Source organism: Rhinolophus ferrumequinum, chromosome X (genome assembly GCF_004115265.2).
Source record: "Rhinolophus ferrumequinum isolate MPI-CBG mRhiFer1 chromosome X, mRhiFer1_v1.p, whole genome shotgun sequence".
Taxonomy (NCBI): Eukaryota; Metazoa; Chordata; class Mammalia; order Chiroptera; family Rhinolophidae; genus Rhinolophus; species Rhinolophus ferrumequinum.
In genome coordinates, this window is record NC_046284.1 from 113,865,514 (window position 1) to 113,885,031 (window position 19,518).

Here is a 19,518-nt window from a genome sequence, read left to right on the forward strand (position 1 = left end):
TACAATTAGTAGTCTTATTTTAAAAGCCCATCCCCCTTATTCTTGTTCCTAAGCTGTTAAACGTGTAATGGCAGCAGTTCCCAGGATTGCATTCCAAACATGCTCCCCAAGAAAGGATTCCCTGGTGAAAGAAGTTTAGTACACGCAGATTGCCAGGTCTCTCTATTGCAGGACTTTTCAGGACATTTAATGTACTAATATACACACTGTGAATCTCCAAAACTGAGGATTTAGTCTTCCCTCAAGTATAGAGTATGAATCATCATTCTCCAAACATATTTAAGCAGAGAAATCTTTTCCCCAGACTTTTTTGGACAGGACCTATTAAAAACTCCTAGAAGTTACATCCACTCCTGAGTATTTATCCAAAGAAATCCAAAACACTAATTCGAAAAAATATATGCACCCCTATGTTTACTGCAGCGCTATTTTACAATAGCCAAGATATGGAAGCAACCAAAATGCTCATCAACAGACAATTGGATAAAGAAATTGTGGTACATTTATACAGTGGAATATTACTCTGCCATAAAAATGTTCACCATTTACAACATGGATGGATCTAGAGGATATCATGCTAAGTGAAATAAGTCAGACTGAGAAAGACAAATACCATATACTCTCACTTATATGTTGAATCTAAAGAACAGTATAAATGAGCAAACAAAACAGAAATAGACTCAGAGATACAGAGAAAAAACTGATGGCTGCTAAACGGGAAGGGGGTTGGGTGATGGATGGGAGAGAAGGTAAAGGGATCAGGAAGTACAAATTGGTAGTCAAAAAATAGTCACAGGGATGTGAAATACAGTATGGGAAATATAATAAAAAATGCTGTATAGATTATGTAGGGTGTCAGGCAGGTACTGGACTTACTGGGGGTGGATCACTTCATAGATTGTGTAGATGCCTGACCACTGCGCTATACACACCTGAGGGTGATGTAAAATACTGAATGTCAACTATAATTAAATACACACACACACACACACACACACACACATACATACACGAGATGTAAAGTACAGCATAGGGAATACAGTCAGTGGTATTGTAATAGCTATGTACGATGTCAGAGGGGTAGTAGATTGCGGGGGTTATCACTTTGTGAGGGGTGTGTAAATGTCTAATAAAAAATTTATAAAAAGAAAAACAAACAAAAAACTCCTAGAAGTTACATTTCAAAGAACTCATTTGGAAATGCTGAATTAGAGAAATTAAATAAGTGTGCTAAATCAGTAGCCTTCCTTTGGACACAATTCTACATTAAGGGGGGCTCTAAAGGGCCCAGGGGTGGCTCATGGTAGTTCCTCTGCGCCAGCGTTTTTCTTGCTACAAGGAAACTTCCCTGGCTCACTTCCCAGTCTGTAATTGTATTCCAGATGGTGAGATTTGCTGGAAGCTTGACAGCAGATATAAGGCACTGCTATGTGAAGTTTCACGGTCAGAATGAAATGGACACGCCTGATCAGACTGTTTACCTGTTTGTCCTCATCATCCATTCTTTTGAAGGTGTTTTTTTCCGAGATTAAATATGGAATCTGAACCGTAGTTCCATGCAGCTCGGCTGGGTTCCCAAATCGTATCTCACCATCGGTCTTTGACATCGTAAAGCGAGGCAGCGGCAATTCTTTAGGACCAGAATCAGAGAAGCTCATTGAGACTTTATTTTAAAACTGCAAAAAGGGAAACTCAATGGCCAAAAAAAAAAAAAAAAGAATCACATTTGAGGAAAAATCACAGAGCACTAAATATAGATTAAATTTTTACTTTGACACAATGAGGACCCCTATAATAATGTCAAGATAGAAAAATGCTATAGTTTTAGCACGGTGTTCTGACTGAACATTTTTAAATGCCATCAAACCACCGCAGAACTAATTCAGGTTTTGGACTCATCGTACACTTTAGCCTTTAGTCCAGCACCAAGAAAAATGGTGTGATATTATATGAATACAATAAGGAACAAATGGTAGCAGGCAAAACTTATACTGTGCTTCTTCTATGCCAGACACTGTATTAAGATCTACAAATATTAACTCATTTAATCTTCACAACAGCTGACAAAGTAAAACTACCATTAGCTTTCTTGTACAGATGTGGAAACAGACACGAAGAAGCTAAGTGACATTGCCAGCATCACACAGCTCACCTGTGGCAGAGCTGGCTCTAACCCAGTCAGCGCCCAGTGCTACTGCCCTACAGAAAGGTCCCTCATTCCTAGGGCAAGCTTCCTGGGTAGAACAGTTTCTCACCCTATGTCATTCCTTAAAGGGTTTTCACACTCAATCTCCAGTTGTCTTTTCATAATGGAATAAGGAAAATGGTATCAAGTTAAAGCAATTAGTCCAATATTCAGCCAGATTCCACTGTCAAACCCATTAGCCACACTCACAATGCTACAGAGAACTGAAATGCAACAGTCTGGTATATTTACTTATCGTTCAAATCTGACAAAACTATTCTGAACACAGAAATGATACTTTGGCACACGTCTAGTTCTCAGCACAGCAAATCACACACATCACAAAGAACTCCAAAAATGGGGATAATATTATGAATTACGCATAATGATTTGCATCTGTACCCATCGTTCAGGATAATACTCATCAGTGTGCCTTTGTGCTTCCATCAACTCTCTATTCCAAAAACACAGCTGCAATTCCAATGATTGATGTTGTGCTAAAGCCAGAAAACATCTTAGCAACAGCAAGCAAGTATCCCAGCTCCCCAGGCAAAGAAGGCCCCTGGTTCTCTAATATCCACATCATGTTTATTTTTAGTTGTTATGTCCACATTTGATTCAAAGAAGTAGGCAATATGACAAATCCCTGCGTGATCAATCAGCCAAGGACCCGAGAGACATAAATAGAATAACCAATCTGGAAAATTAAACCAAGACTCTCCTAAAGAGAGGATGGCTGCCATGTTTAATGCTTTAAAGTTTCCCAACCTCGGCAGCTGTCCAGCACCCAAGGCAGGAACGGACTTCAAAAGAAAAAAAAAAGGCAAGAGAAAAGAAAATCTAGATTCTTACTACCGTATTATAAATCAAATATAAGCTAATCCTCTGGTTCAATTCTCAGAAAGGTATTTGTTTCAGCTCAGTCTGCAAAAAGGATCTGAAAAGATCGAACAAGATCACATGAATAATTTGCACCCTGATCTGCCCACGAGAGAAGGACTCTACTCCTGAGGTCTACTTGAGGGAGAAAAGAAGTCAATGGGCAGCACTTGTAAGCTCCCCAATGGCTCCAACTAGGGTGAAGCTAGAGATGCCTAGTGCCAATATTTAAGGAGGCACTCACTCTCAGGCCCATGTAAATGCAGAGTCAGTACTTACACGGCCCTGAGAGTGAGTGGCCCCTTAAATTATGCACTCTGGGCACCCCTTGCCTCACCCCACTTCAGGCCTGAGTATAACCAAATATGTACTCATAGTTGAAGCAAAGCTCTTGAAAATGTTCCACTTGGCTCTAGTTAGAAATCACTCTCAATCCTGGCTTTACATAAGAATCACCTCGAGGAGCTCTTAAAACTCCTGACACTCAGGCCATTCCTTACACTAATTAAATTAGAATTTCTGAGGGTGGCTCCAGGTACCTCTATGTTATATACCTACCTTCCTACCTATCTATCTATCTGTTTTGCATTTAAAGCTCTTTAGGTGGTTCTCAAGTGCAGACAGGTTGGCACCCAGGGCCTGAGAAAGATGACTTCTGTAAGAGTTCCTCGGGAATTCCAGCTGAATCTGAATTCCGGCTGTTGAAGCTTGCAAAGTGACAGATGATTAAGACTAACTCCCCACGCATAAGCATTCATCTCTTCACTCATTCACTCCTTCAACAAACATGCCCTGAGTGCCCACAATGCCCCTGCACCACGGGATCTGTTACCAGATCCTTCTCCTTCCCCTTAGGTAAGCTCTCAGACTACTGAAGAAGACAGACAAAAAAGTTAGTGAAACCGGTGAAGGAGTATTTATAAACGCTAATAAAAGTGCTCTGAAGGAGCAGATGCTGAGAGAGGATAAAGTAGGGAGGGGATTGTTACACAGAAGCATCATCAACCAGGCTGTCCAAGGATTACCTACCTCCCTAGGGATACTTTTGTTTTCACTATTTACTCTTGATTAGGCATTTCACAATTCTGAAAGGGTACAGATTAACTTGTAGAAAACTGTTAGCTAATTTGTGTCTAATAGCAACAAAAATGAATTTCATCTTAGAAAAGAGTATAATAACAAAGTCCCAGTTTTATTGCCCTAAAGGACATTAACCAATTTTATATGTAATTTAGCAATCTTATTCCAGCCATGTTCTTTCCATGACTATAAATACTCCTGACTCTCTTATACTTTCTTGAACCAGCTTTACTATACGCTGGTCCCTTCATTAATGAATTAATTTGACAAGACCTACTTTAGATAGGACGGTGGGGACAGTCCCTGAATCCTGAAGGATGAGGAGGAGGAGCCAGCCATGGGAAGGAGAGGGGGACAGACCACTAGGAACCCAAGACCTTGAGATAACACGATGTTTCCTGCCCCAGGAAAGAGATGGCTCAGAAATGGCTAGAAGGCCAGTGAGGCTGGGGGACAGATTACAAGCATGGGGGAGAGGACTGACACGAGGATAGAGAAATAGGCAGAGACTAGATCATGCAGGGCTGTCAGATCAGTGCAGGGACTTTGAATTTGGTACAATCTCCAACAGCAAATCACTGCAGGGTTTTAAGGAGGAGGACAAAATGATCTGATGGGTATTTTGAAAAGACCACTCTTACTGCTGTGTGGGGAAAGGAACTGGAGTAGAGAAGAGGCCAGGAAACCAGTGACAAAACCACTGTGGTATCCAGGTGAGTGGCTGAAGGTGGCCTGGCCTAGTAGGGGCAGAGAGGTGAAGGGAGCCGGGAGGGAGACTGGAGCCATGTGCCAAGACTTTTGATGGATTATACTAGGAAGCGAGGGAAAAGGGGGAGTCAAGGATGACTTACAGGTTCCTGGCTTGAGCACTGTGCATGGTGGTGGCATTTCCCGAAATGGGAAAGGCTAGAGGTTAGAGGTTAACACATATACACACAAGCGCACGTCACTCATGGAGTAATGGCCGACTTTTCCAGAAGTAAGGGTGAACTCGCAAATGCCTGGGTGTGACGGGGCTACCACAGCCTTTCAGATCAGGTTCTCAGAGAGCCGTCTCTTTGGCCTTCAAGGTTTGTGTCATCACACATTAAGCTAATGGATTTCAAGCAACAAATTGGAAAATCCTAAGTGGCAACTCGAAGTCTGGCCCAATCTTGCCCTGATTCTTACTCAACATATGCTGACTGCAAATAACTTTTATTTAATAAATCTTTAAATGAAGGAAGAAAATTCAGAATTAACACTGAGTATACTTAAACCCTCAGAGGTAAAAGACACCAGGATTAATAAAATACAACCGAGAAAGCCCTGTATTTGTGAAAAAGTGTCAATCCTGTACACAAGTGATAATTTAGACAATCCTTCCCCTTTTTCCCCTCACCCCCCAGGAAACTGAATTGCATATCTGGGCACAAATCAAGTAAAAAGGCTTCAGCCTAACTTAAAATAAGCAACAAAAGTGTCAGAAGTTTATTCTTGTATACAACAAAGCAGCTCCAACTTTTCCAGAAGGTAAAGTTGGACAATACTACGATAAAGCTTAATGACCATTTACACTGGTGGAAACTCACAGTGCCCACCACAAATTCAAACTCAGTGTGATGTAAGTTTAATCACAGCAAGGGACTTACAACAGGGACTGCTATGTCTTGTAGCAACAAACACAAACCTGCTGCTGAAATAATGCTCCATCAAGAAACCTGTTTCAAAGAACCAAATTATATAATACCAAGGGGTGCCTTTTGGGTCAGGTTTTTTCCCCACTAGAATAATATTCCACAATTACAGATTACTGAAAGAAAGAACAATCAAGAAGAGACTACTCTGCATAGCAATAAAGAGCTTGGGAACTGGAGGCTGAGCTCCTGGCTCCAAACTCTACTAACCTGGCATCCTTAGCAAGTTACTCAAGCCCCCGAGGGATTACAGGACCACGGCGGAGACCCCCAGCGCTCACCCATCACAACTCCTGGTCTCCTTGCAGGCATAGGAGAGAATTATATCTCCCCCAGTCTGCTCTGCAGTTCACTAGATCATGTGACAAGTTTCGGCCAATGCTCTGTGAGCAGCAGTAACGTAACGTGAGTCACATCCAGGCCAAAGCATTTAACTGCTAGAGATACTGACAAACTACTTCTCTGTTGAGGAAATTATGGGAACAGGTGCTGTGTTGGAGGTGCCACAAGACAAAGCAGCCAGGATCACAGAGCCACCACGTGGAGGGCATGGAGGGCATGGAGGACGTGGAGGGCATGGAGGGCATGGAGGGCGTGGAAGGCGGCTGCCCTAAAGGATCAGGAAGCGAACCTTTGTTGTGTTAAGGCACTGAGATTTCCTTGGTGTCAGTTATCACAGCTGACCCTAGGCAATGCAAACTGACACAAATACCTAATTTAGTAGGACGCTGTAAGGACTCAGTGAGACAGGGCCTGTCATGCACTAAGCCTTTAATAAAGATTAGCAGAATGATCACGGCCCTAGATGGGGAGTGTAAAAGGGCTTTGTTTCCCCTAGTCAAGCTATCACAATCTTCTCAGCGCCAGCTGTCCTACAAGGTTCCCATGGGCTAACCATAAATCCTCAACCCACTTCGAGGTCTACCAGGGACCTCACAGGATGGGCATGAACCATTGAGTGGTTTTTAATCTCAAAATGAGCCTAGGAAAAAGCTCCTCACGGCTGTGTGGACAGATGAAAATGACGTGTATCAGAGTGAATTAGCAGAGGACCCAGCACATCCTTGAATAATCAATCGCCTTCGCACAGATCCGTAACAATACTGAGGCGTATAAACAATGGTAGGAATTTGGGGCTCTGCTTCCCGTTTAATTTGTAGAAAGTGCTCACGTATACAGTGGGTTGGGGCAGAGATGGCAAGATAAGAAAATGTTCAACCCAAACTTTGAGAAGATAAATTTATTCTGCCAAAATTTTGGTAGCCCCAAAGTACGTACTAATCAGCAGAACAGTGCTTCAAGAACTGGGAGATTAAAGGATGACCAGGTCTAACACGACTGGCAGGGACAAGGGACAGAGAAAAGAGGCAGTTCCACACAAACTCTCCAAGTCGCGGGTCCCCTTGGCCCTAAGAGCCTTAAATGACATTAGAGATTCCTCAAGTGGAAAATTAAACTGAATGTTACTATTTTGCCACAGGCCCTAGAATTCCTGCCCCCATCTCTTCCTGCTAAAGAATGAAATTTATTGTAACAGTAAGTCAGTTAAAGGGAACTAATCTCAGGTCACTCTCTGAAATTTTTTCCCATTTAAAAAAAAACAAAAACTAAGATACCTGCTCAGTTTTCTTATTTTAGTTTAGAGAAGAGTTGGAAAAAGCAAGGAGAAATTCCACAAATGCTTATACAACACGCCTTAAACCCACTAAAAATGGTTCTCAGAAATAAGGAACCTGTCGCAGATAATAAAATGTATAAATGGGAGCTACTTACCACACTTAATACTCTCGATCCGCACAGGGAGGCCGGACTGTGCTGCAGCAATTAATTTCAAGGCAACGTAAAACTGTGTTGGCCCAAAATAACCAATCCGCTTGGCACCACACAGTTCTGTGATCTGAAAACAGACAAGAAAAATGATGCTGAAAACCCCGTTTCATAACAGGAAAATGAGACAAGAGACATTATGAAATCTCAAGGATTTCACAGGGTAGCTAAGTAAAAGTCCCTGAAGGACCTATATGTACACCCTGGTTTCTTTTTCCTCCAGTTTACAGGGAGGTTTTCAATTTGGATAATTAAATTCTACCTACTCATGATGTTTCGGGACTGAATGATTATGCCTCCTCTTTCAGAGATAAAAATAAAGGTGACAAAGGATGGCTGTTACTCTTCTTACAAAAGAGAGTGACTTTTTCAGGGGGTGGATTCTCATGTACAAAGTCTAGAAAGTCACTGGGGTGAAAAGAGAACAGCTTAGTCATTACCACTACCTGTGGATGATCCTAGTTGATTGAAATTAAAAGTGATTAGTTTTAAAGTTCTCAGACAAAATGATTTCCTGAGCATTACAGTTACATCTTGAGTGCTCACAGGAACTCAAAAGAAGTGGTATACACACATATATTTTCAGGATACTGCAATCTTTCATTTGCAGACCTTAAACTAACACATATCCTATTGGTAGTTTTCAAATAAACATTCAATGACTTTTTAGGTTATTTCAAAGTAATAGATACTCAAAAGTTCAAATAGTATACATAGTAAGTGGGAATGAAGAACTAAAAAGCATCCCCCACTTTCTATGCCCCAGAGAAAATCACTACGTATATTCTTCTACAAATGTTCCATGCATATAACACCTGTGTTTTTCCTGTTGTTTATTCAATACTTTATACAAATAGACTATCATATACTACTTTGCAACTTGATTTTTCATTCAGCAATGCTGTTTTCATGCTTCAAGACATCTCAGCCTGGACCCCCACCATCCTGATGACAAAATCGTATCTCCTTAGTACGGCATGCAAGTCCTTCCCCAACCTGGCCCTGGCTTCTCTCCTCTCAACCCCAGTGACACTCACATGCACGCAATCCCGAAGCCGCATTCAGCTCCTCCTACTTCCCAAACACATCTTGTCCTTTCCCATCTCTGCATCTAGTGCATATGCTGCAGAAGATGGGAAACGAAATACCCTTAAAGTCAAGGGTGGTTTATCAACGAAGAAACGAAATCAGTTTTATGACTGTGGACAACTTAATTTAATCTGCCTGAAACCTAGTTTCTTCAGATATAGAGATGCTGTCTCCTTCGTAAGACGACTGTGAGAAAAAAAGTTAGATAATATAATAAACGAACATAACACAATGCTTAGCAATATTCAGTAATTATTGGGTCCCACCTCACTCACCTGAGACTGGAACACCTCCTTCCCCACTAGATTTCACTTCCCTGTAGCTCCTTCCCAAGTCCCCAGGTATGGTTTGTTTTCCCAGTGTATTACATGACTACTGAAATGTTTGAAAGTGTCCATCACAGGATACATTGCCTTAGATTTGCTTCATAAAGGGGGGAAGGGAGTAGTGGGGAGTATGGGTGAAACAAGCCCGACCAAGAGTTGAGAACTGTTGAAAATGGATGATGGGTTCATGGGGGTTCATTCTCCCACGCTGTACTTTTGTATACATTTGAAATTTTACACATTCAAGCTTTCAATGTCTATTTCAGCACTTAGTACATTATAATTATGTTTATCTCTGCCTCCCATTGAAATGTCTTCTCTCAAAGGACAAGAGATAACTTCCATTTATCTCCTAGCACAAGGATAAGCCCCAGGATATAGTCAAAAAATTCTTAATCAAGTGAATGAACCAAACCTCACAACTAAAAAGTAACTGAGTTTTACAATACAATCCCTTATTGTGAATAAATTATACCTCTTCAGGTACAGGCTTGCCTATACATAGAAAAAAACACCACCACCAACAATGCAATTCCAACACCAATACAGCTGTCTTGCAGAATAATTCCTAATATTAAGAAATTGTAATCTTTGGTATGCAAATAAATTAACAACTGTATTTCAGTCAGCGTTAATTTAGCATCAGGTTAACCTTCCGTTGTTCCTTTACCATAATCACCACACAGAACTGAAAAGCTCTTAACTAAAGGTAACTGAAATTGCTGCTAAAATATTCACTACGGTACTTTGAGAGTAGCACCCAAATGTGACATTAGTAAACCGCCTTCTTTACCCTGAATCTGTCCTTTGGTCCCATATACCACCAGAATCACTGCTTTGTAGCCAATGCAGAATATACACACGTAAGTGAGGTAAGTGCATTAGTCATTTTGTACACTAAACCTCCAAGAGACATGCCAAGAGTTTTTTGGAATATTGAAGCCACAAGGAAGATAAACTAATCATAAGCCTTTGGAACTTGCATATGTAAGCCTGAGACTTCTCAATCCCAAAAGCAAGTTAATTTTGTACAGTTTGTTTGTTTATCGAGGTTCAAAATGTTCTAAGTCTAAATTCTCCAAGGAAAAAGCTCTAAATTGTGGGTAGAAATGTTTTAATGTAATCTAAAGAAAATAAGGTGGTGCTTTATCCCAGGTTTTCGATTAGCAGGAGAGATCTTATATAACTGCTCTTTCAAGCAGTCCAAGTTGCCAAGCTTTTCTCAAAATAAAGAAAAATTGAAAAGATTCCACTCCTCTTCTTGAGTCTAAACTCCAAACCTGTAACACTCTCAGCTGGATCCATCTTAGGTTACACATTGTGCAAATTTCTACTACAGAACAAGAACCTATGGACCAGTGTTTGTTTTCTCAGGTGGAAGGCAAAAGATGAAAAAGAAATGGATGAAATCAACTTCCTTACAGCTTACAGATGTACACTAAACTGTCGGGGTGCTGGATAAGAATCAGAAAAAATTCACCGACCATTGGGGAGGAACCTGGACAAAGTTCTGGAAGAAGATTGAAGGCCACTAAAATAGCTCCCCTCCTACCTAATTCTGAAAGATTAAGTGACTGTGCTGAGTAATCAGTCCACACCCGCTCCAGTTTGCCTGAAATAATACTCTTTCTGAGCTGAAATGTAATAAATTTCCAGAAGTGATCAAAGGTTTGAGTAAGCTTCTCCCTTTCAAGTATTTTTAAAGACTTCCTGAGAAAGATTTAAAATTTTAAAAAGTCTTGGTGGGAGGGGTTGGAAGAATTCTACACGCGCACCAACGGACCCCTCTTTTCTATTCTCTATCCACTGTAGCTGGCTAAGTTCAGAGTCTATGCTTACACACTGACTGCTTCAAGTCATACCCCCAGACTCGTGCAACTTCACAAGCCATCCTCCACATTCCAACTCCGTGACATCTTATTACAACAAGATCAATCCCCTCCACCCCAACCCCAACTCAAACGGGCTTCCAGGGCTCCTTGTTCGTTTTCCTGTAAAACCCAGACTCCTGAACATGGCTTCTGAGGCACTCCCATCGACCCAAACCACCTTTCCAACAACACTGTGCCTGTCTCCTCCCCACCCTGCATCTAAGGCTGCAGTCACTCCAGATGCCAACTGTCTCTCAACACATGACAGCCATTCAGGGCTCTGGGCACCTGGTGCGTCCCCTGCCTGGAAGCTGGATGTCTCCCAACTTCTTTACCTGCCAGACTCATTCTTCAAATCACCTCAAGACCAACGTTATCTTTGAAACCTTAGTCAATTCCATATGGCAGGTTTTCGGCATTCCCATAACCCTTTTCGCTACCTTTCTATCATATGACTAGCCTTATAACATAATGAAATCGGTATTTTGGTCATTGTCTCCACTGGATACCATCTCCTTCCCCTACCCTCCACATGCCCAACAGAAAGCAAGAGTATATCTTTATCATTTGTATCCCCCAGGACTCATACTTTAAGATGCTTGTTATATATTCAGTCGCTCAATGAATGTTTGTTAAATTAATTAGTTTTCACAGCCTGTGGTCGCAGAATTGTTCTCCTTTCTGTCATCGTGTAATTACTTTTACATATGGTTGCTAAATTGGCTTTAGTCAGCTCACACTATATAGCCCTAAGAGTTCCTGCAGGAATATAACCGAATATTATTCTCGGCTCCTTCCCTGCTCGGCTAGGAGGGGCTGGTTAGGGTCAAAACACGAGGAGAGGGCTCCGCCATGTTTTATCCTGGTCCTCTGCCTCGCAGCACCCCGCGCTGCTCCACATCCGAGCCTCCTCCTACTCAGCACACCCCCCCAGGGAGTGTCAGCCTCCGAGTAGGCACCCTCAACAACAGAAATATAGAGGAGAATGTGAAGTAGGTGCTTACAAGTTGTACGTCAGCCTCTCAGGAAATAGCTGAAAAGCCACATCAACTCTCCTGGCTTTCCTTTCCTGTTCATTTATATGTTCTCAAAATCAAGAGGGACTTTCAGTCCAGAGGCACCTGGGTGAGCTCCCCCAAGAAAATATGAAGCCCCATATCTGTACCCAACATTAGCGACCATAGTATATGCTAAGCCAAACCACCACACTATTAAAGAGAGGGCAGACATTCAGTGCTTAGGCATGGTTTCACACAGAGAAGCCTACTGATACCTGAAAGTATTAGTTTAAAACGTACTGCGTGTCTCCCATTGAAAGCACTGTACTCAGTGCTATGCTAGCAAATGACCAACGCTAAACAAAACAACTTTTTCTTCTCCCTCCCCACTATTTCTTCCTCCCTCCCTCCCCACCCATAAGTACTTTTATTATTCACCTCCCAAGAACAGAGATACTCTCCTAGGCCAGCAAATCAGTATTATCATACGACGTATCACCCATTCATTTCCTCAATTATCCTAAAAATGGCCTATGAACGGGATTTTCTTTTTCCGATCTAAGACTTAATGAATGTTCATGCATTCCATTTTTATCTTATGTCTCCTTTGTCTTCTCATAATCTAGAACAATCCTCCTCGGTTCTTCATGACACGGAATCCTTTTAAGAGTTCAGGCCAGTCGCCCTGCAGAACGTTCCACATTTTGGATTTGTCTGTTTCCTTGCGATAACACTCAAGACAAACATTTCCGGCAAGAACATCACACAGATGATACTGTGATACAGCAAGAAGTACACATCAGTGAGGGGCACACAATGTCAGAATATCCCACCATCGATGGCCAAGCATGACCATTTGGTTAAGGTGGTAACTGCCAGACCTCTCCATTGCAAAACACGTTTTCACATAGTACTTTGAGACCACGTGAATATTCTATCCCTGGAAAATTCAGCTTTTGAATCTGTTAAACACTAATTCTAAGTAAGTCTAGCTAAATTACATCAACATCTACAAAACTGAAATCCTAATGCAAACTCACCAAAAGATGGGGATGATATTTATTCCATGAGGTAGGTGTCATTACCTCCACTTTATGCACTAATAAAACACCACAACTCAGAAAGTTAAGTGATATGCTCAAGGTCACAAATTCAGAGCCAGTACTCAAGCCTACATGTGCCTGGGTCCAAAGCTCAGGGTCTTTCCATTACATCAGAGGTTGGAAAACTACTGTTCACGGGCCAAACCTGGCCCAGTGCCTGGTTTTATATGGCCCATGAGCTGAGAATGATTTTTACAGATGAACATTTGCAATCAATTTGATGATATGGAACACTAACTTGGAATCCTGTTAGATAAAATGTTATCCCCCAAAGAAGTCCATGCTTCTTACGAGTAGACCCGCATTACAAAAAAAAACACTGTACTCATTATATTCTGAATTACATCAATAAAAAGTTTGTGGAAGTTTATTTTCTCTTTTGTTATATAAGTACCTGTATAATGTCCTCAATTTTTGCCTCTTGCCCTACAAAGCCTAAAATATTTATTCCCAGGCCCTTTACAGAAAGGGTTACCAACCCCCACATAATAACACACTGCCTCCCTGAGCTATACTTTATATCCTTGCAGATAACCTCAGGAGCCACGGAGAAAGGGTATTTTTTTTTAATAATCAGCTACACTTAAAGAGCCAACTTAAAGAGTGAACACTTCCATTAGAAGAAAAGAGTACACATGTATTGGTTCCCCCATTCTCCACCCATTCATACACGTGTAAAAATTTTTCAGAAGCTTTCAAACAAGGGCTTCCTACAATAAACTTCCACAGCAACCAATTGGATGGCGTATTTCAGATATGAGCAAAATCTATGCAATAAAAATCAGATTTTGCTTTTTTTCAACTTTAAGGTATAAATGACAAATAAAATTGTCATATATTTAAAGTGTACATAGTGATGATTTGATACACATACATTGTGAAAGGATTCCCACCATTCAGATAACACATCACCTCACATATTGACCTTTTTGTGGGTTTTGGTGGAGGGGTTTGGTGAGAACACTTAAGTTCTACTCTCTAAGAAAATTTCAATTACACAATGCAATGTTATCCACTATAGTCACCATCTTAGGCATTAGATCCCCAGAATTTATTCATCTTATAACTGAAAGTTTGTACCCTTTTACCATCCTCTCCCCCATTTCCCCCAGCCCCAGGCAACCACCATGCTACTGTTTCTGTAAGTTTGACTTTTTTTTTTCATTCCACGTATAAATGAGATACCATGCCATATTTGTCTTTCTCTATCTGGCTTATTTCACTTATTTGCTTTTTATTTTTAAAAGTGAGCGGTGTTATAAATCTTTATAACCGTTCTTTGAAAATGTCCTGCATTTGTGAACACATAATGATCCAAGATCTCCCAACATGTAAGCTATTCCCAAGTTGCATACCAATTTTGAAAGCTACATTACCTTTCAGATCCCCCAAGATGCCATTTAATTTACGACTAGAAAGCTATAATGAATTATAGGCCAAATCCAGCCCAGATGATAAATACAGGCCATACTGGCAGAGGCCATGGCCCAGATCCGGTTTGTCAGCATTCTTGGCCCAAGGCCCAAAACTCACCCCAGGAGTACCAGCCTGCCACTCTGGCTCAGATGGAATCTGAACAGGGAAGAGGCTCTGGGCAAAAAATCAGGAACATGTACGTTGCTAGAGGAAGCACAGATCACTGTAACATCCAGACACCATTTAGCAAATCCATAAGAATTACAATGAACCTTTTGATCTAGCAATTCTACTTCTAGGAATTTATATTCCATTTTACACAAGCAAAATGACACGTACAAGGTCATTCAATATGTATCACCAAAGATATAGATTGGAAAACACCTAGAGGTCCATCATCTAAAATAGTTGAACCGATTGTGCTTCATCCACACGATAGAATTCTAGGCAGCTCTAGTGGACATCTGTCATATCTGCAATTGCCATCCTCTTTTGAAAAGCCTTTCTCTATTTGGAGAACTTTCTCCACGTGAAAGCTGAGAATCAAATTCCTAGGCTCCTTTGCAGCTAACCTGCAAACAGGTGACAAAGCCTACACTGATCAGATCGACCCACACAGGTCTTTGCTTTAGAAGTGAGAAACGTAAGGAAGGAGGCTCTGCTCAGAGCTTCCACTTTTGCAGGGGGGAAGCTCCGGTAGCTGCGAGGCCGGCTTCCTGGCTCAGGATGACTGATGGTGGAAGCAAATGCAGTCGAGTCAAATCCGCACTGTCTGCTGCTCAGTGCAGACGGGAGCACCGGTGGCTTCTACTTAATACTAGTACTACTATGCGCGGCTTAGGGTTTTGTTTCTGGAAACTTGATGCCGGCCTGTACTTTCAGCCCTCCAAAGGATTCCATGAGTTACCTAAACTCCCAATCCCTTTTTGGCTTCACCATCTAGAGTGCATTCAGTTGTTTGCCACAAAAACCACCAACCTAAAAAGGAACGAGGAAGCTCTTTGTGTACTGACATGGAAAAAGCATCAGGTTAAACTGTTGAAAAGAAAAAAGCAGGGTGCACAATAGCTGGTATGGTAGGTACTTTTTTTAATTAATGGCACTTGATGCGCTTACTTATATATTCATAAGCTGGAAGTTGAAGCTAACGAACCTGACTGCCTCCAGGAAAGCAAATAGGTTGGCTAGGGCACCAGGGAAGAGTTTACTGCATTTCATTTTGTACCTTTTGAATCATGTGGCTGGATTATCTAGTTAAAAATGAATTTAGAGAAATTGGGAAGCGTACAAGACAAAGCCTAAACCCACATCAGCAAGAAATATTACAAACGTACCCCAAACCCATTCCCCTTCCACCTGCTCTAAGTGCAATTTCAAAACAAAGTGCCCAATTGGCTAGAATTGCAGCAGTCCTCATTCAACGAGCCCAGATTTAACACACACACACACACACACACACACACACACACACACAGCTCTTTCCTGTAAGTTGCTAACACAGAACAAGGCAGCGGCTTGCTTTATAAAAACTATCTTTGTCAAAGGGAGCGCTGTTTAGCTGGGTGACGGCCAGGGAGGGGGAAGGCACCTGGCCTCCCTTGGTCTCATCTACTGGACTGAAGCAGTCAGACTGGATAGAATGCAAGACTTTTTCTCGATTCAAAAATTCTATAAAAAGGAATTTTGTGGGGTGAAAGCTAAAACTATGGTTTGAACCTCTCCCTCTGGCACTTACCACGTCTACTTTATGTTATGGCTCCCAGTATACCTGTGACACCCGCTACAAGGCTGTAAGTCTCATGAGGGCAAATCTTGCAGTTTTAAAACCACCCTTGCATTCCCCATAGCACCCATTCCATTGATTTCCCACTAGGAAGGTTTTTGGGATAAATTAAATATGCCTACTGAGTTTTAACTCTTCACTGCACTAAAGAGAACCCCTATCTATGCATGTTGTTTTGTACCCTTGAATTGTGACTTACATGAATAGTGACCTACTCAAGACATTTTTTTCAAGTTTTAAAGGATCAGAGACGGTACCTGATCCTGGGATAGCAAGAACCTCAGGTGAGTTCAGATAAGTCATCTCATAATCACCTGATCCCAAGCAAAGCCAAAGAGAAATACAACATGTCCTCCCAAAACTTTGAATTTACTCAGTTTTTGTATGGAAGGGAGAACACTTTTATACTAAAACACAGAAATACATTAAGGAGTCAAATACGAAATTAATAAGGTTCTTAAATTCAATGAAATTCTACACTCAGGCTAGCTGCTTTGCTTTTTGCACAATGGATTAGCATATATGGGTTTGTCAGGGTGATTCTACAGTTTTTTAATCATGCTCCTAGATTGTCCTCCGGAATGAGGAAGGATTATAGGTTCGGATGGCATTTGATGACAATGATTTCTTATTATGATTCTCATAAACAACACCTTCTTTGGCAAGGCAATGCCACAGCTTTTCAAGCTGCCCAGCTGGCTACACATGCAGGCTCTCATCTCGGGGCTGGAACCTGCCGGGGGAGAAAAGAAAGAGGGACTCAACAACTCAAGTGTGGGGAGAGGGGAAGAGATCCATGGGGAGTGAACCACCAAGGACAAAGGAAGCATCCTCCCACCTGAAGGGGACAGTCACCTCATGTAGGAGAACAGTTTCGGGAGAGAAAACAGTAGAATCGACAGTAAGAACATTTACTGAGGGCCGACTGTGTGCCAGGCACTGACTTAAATGCCAGGAATTGATGAAAAGGAAACAAGCACACGTGCACACACACGCAAACCGGCCTTCACACCAGAACTGAATTAAAATGCAATTACAGCTCAGATTACAAAAAGGAAAATTCATTTTAGGATTCTGGCCCAGGTTTCTAGGCTGTGCATATCACAGCACTTTGTACAGCTGGAGGCAGCAAAGTCTCAGGTGAACACACAAATGCCCTGCCAGGATCATTCAACAGAGCTTTTACTGGTGCTGGCACCTCAGACTTACCTCAGCAGCCAAAGGATTCACTTTTCAGACAATTTGTTGACATTTTTAGTGCTTTTCAAAAATAAAATTACAAGTTGGGATTATTTGGTATTTTTATTATATAAGTTTGTTGATTTCAATTCATTCTATAGTTTATCTTTTATTTTCTATACACGCATGCGTGCGCGCACACACACTCATACACACATTTCGTTTTTAAAGAAACCAGTGCCTTAGTGAGAGGAATAGAGCAAGCCGACATCTCATGCAAGTGGAGCATCTGTGTATTATACGGAGATCCTCGAAATGCTTTCAGAGGGAATGAACAAATGGAAGTTTGGTCTCAGATCACACCGGCATTCTCACTGTACAGCCTAAACGCAGACAGATTGGAACCCTCCAGCATAGAGTTGAACTCATACCAAAAAGAGTTTTTGGTGGGGTAGGCAATCTGACTCCATTAACTGGGTTGCTTTGTCAGATTCCTAGTGAAGACCTCACCCGATTGTTAACATAACAAATGCTCCTCTTGCCTCCCTGACATTCTGGCAGCCGTCTCTGGGAGGTTAGCCCCCTTCAAAGCAGGCTACTACTCAGGGCACTGAAGTGGAGATGCCCCCTCCCTGTTCATGACTTCTCCCGCTCAACAGCAGAACCTCATGACAACCAGCACACTCAGTGCCTTGCACCCCCATGGCAAACACAGATGGATTCAAGGGCCTTCAGCCCAAATAGCCGGAACCCAGCCCCAAGCCCATCCTGCTACTGGTGCTACTGTAGCCTAATGGCCAAGTCCTGGGGACCACCAGAGTGACGTCTTTCTATGACCAAATCCCCTTTCTATGCCCCAGCTACAAATGTCCATCCTTTTCCCTCTCTAGCTTAACAGACACCCATCATTTGAGGCCTGGCCTTCTTCTCACCTGTCTGTCCGTGTCCTGTACCTCAGCTGATACCCAACCCCCCAAACTGTCCCTGTTCTTAGATCTCCTGGCACTGAGCTGTGCTTGTCAGGAGGGGCCTCCCAAGGACCCAGGTGGAAGTCCTATCTCCTACCTTGAATCACCAGTAGACACTGTTTCATCTGCCCAGGTAGACGTTGCATTGCCTGATCTGATACAATCCACCCATCCCCCTAAATTGGGGCCCTCTCTAAAATGGATGAGCGGAGCCCTACGTCCTGATTTCTCCCAAGACATTCTATCCCAAGTACAGTCTACTTGCACAAGCCTAGAGATTTGACAACTTAGAGATATTTGACAAAGAACAGTCCCTGCTCTCAAAGGGTTTATAATCTGCCATGGCCCGAACGTTCCCCTCCAAGAATTCTTATGTTGAAACCCAACCTCCCTCCCATGTGACTGTGCTAGGAGGTGGGGCCTTTGGGAGGCGATTAGGGTTAGATGATGTCAGAAGGCTGGAGCCCTCGTGAATGGGATGCATACCCTCCCAGTCACAAGAGAGCTTGCTTCCTGTCTCTGCTTTCCACCACGTGAGGACACAGACAGAAGTGGGCAGTCTACAAGCCAGAAGGCTCTGCCCAGAACCTGACCGTGGTGGCGCCCTGATCTCGGCCTTCCAGCCTCTGGAACTGTGAGAAACCCATTTCTGCAGTTTAGAAGCCACTCAGTTTACAGTATTTTGTTATAGCACCCTGAGCTAAGACATAATCTAATTGGAGAGTGTGTATCAAAGAAGTCCGAGAAAAAGGATCAACAGTTCTCAAACACCCACTACACCCTATCCAGGCATTATGTTTTTATCTTTTATGTATTATTTCTAATATTTCAACTAATCCTACATGAATGGCTTTGCAGATAGGCACTTCAGGGTTCGACAGGTTATTAGAGAAATTCTGGAAAATGAGAAACCACCTGAATTGAAAGACCTTGTTCCCAACAATTTGTATTTGTAAATGTCATGTGAACCAAGTTCACTGTGCAAACAGGCAAGCCCTTATGCTCACTAAGCTCTCCCATTCATTCGGTTCATAGGCAGCCGCTACAGTACGGAAGCGAGTCTCTTTCGGCCCACCAACTGAAAGACACATACTGTTTGCACCTTGGCAGCCAGATACATGCAAATGAGGCCCCACTA

At 42.2% G+C, this 19,518-nt stretch overlaps 1 protein-coding gene across 6 annotated transcripts in view; it reads right to left on the minus strand.

Annotated features, from left to right (window-relative positions):
• Positions 1–19,518, minus strand: part of REPS2 (RALBP1 associated Eps domain containing 2) — a 207,795-nt gene that overhangs the window by 153,566 nt on the left and 34,711 nt on the right. For 5 of the 6 annotated variants that reach the window (XM_033109693.1, XM_033109675.1, XM_033109684.1 and 2 more), the window contains exons 2-3: positions 7,594–7,717; positions 1,482–1,630 (exon numbers count right to left, since the gene is read on the minus strand). In XM_033109693.1, the coding sequence (XP_032965584.1) occupies positions 1,482–1,630; positions 7,594–7,717 (273 nt within the window). Of the gene's footprint in view, positions 1–1,481; positions 1,692–7,593; positions 7,721–19,518 lie in introns of those variants that run through there. The other variant, XM_033109702.1, reaches the window with a different exon arrangement.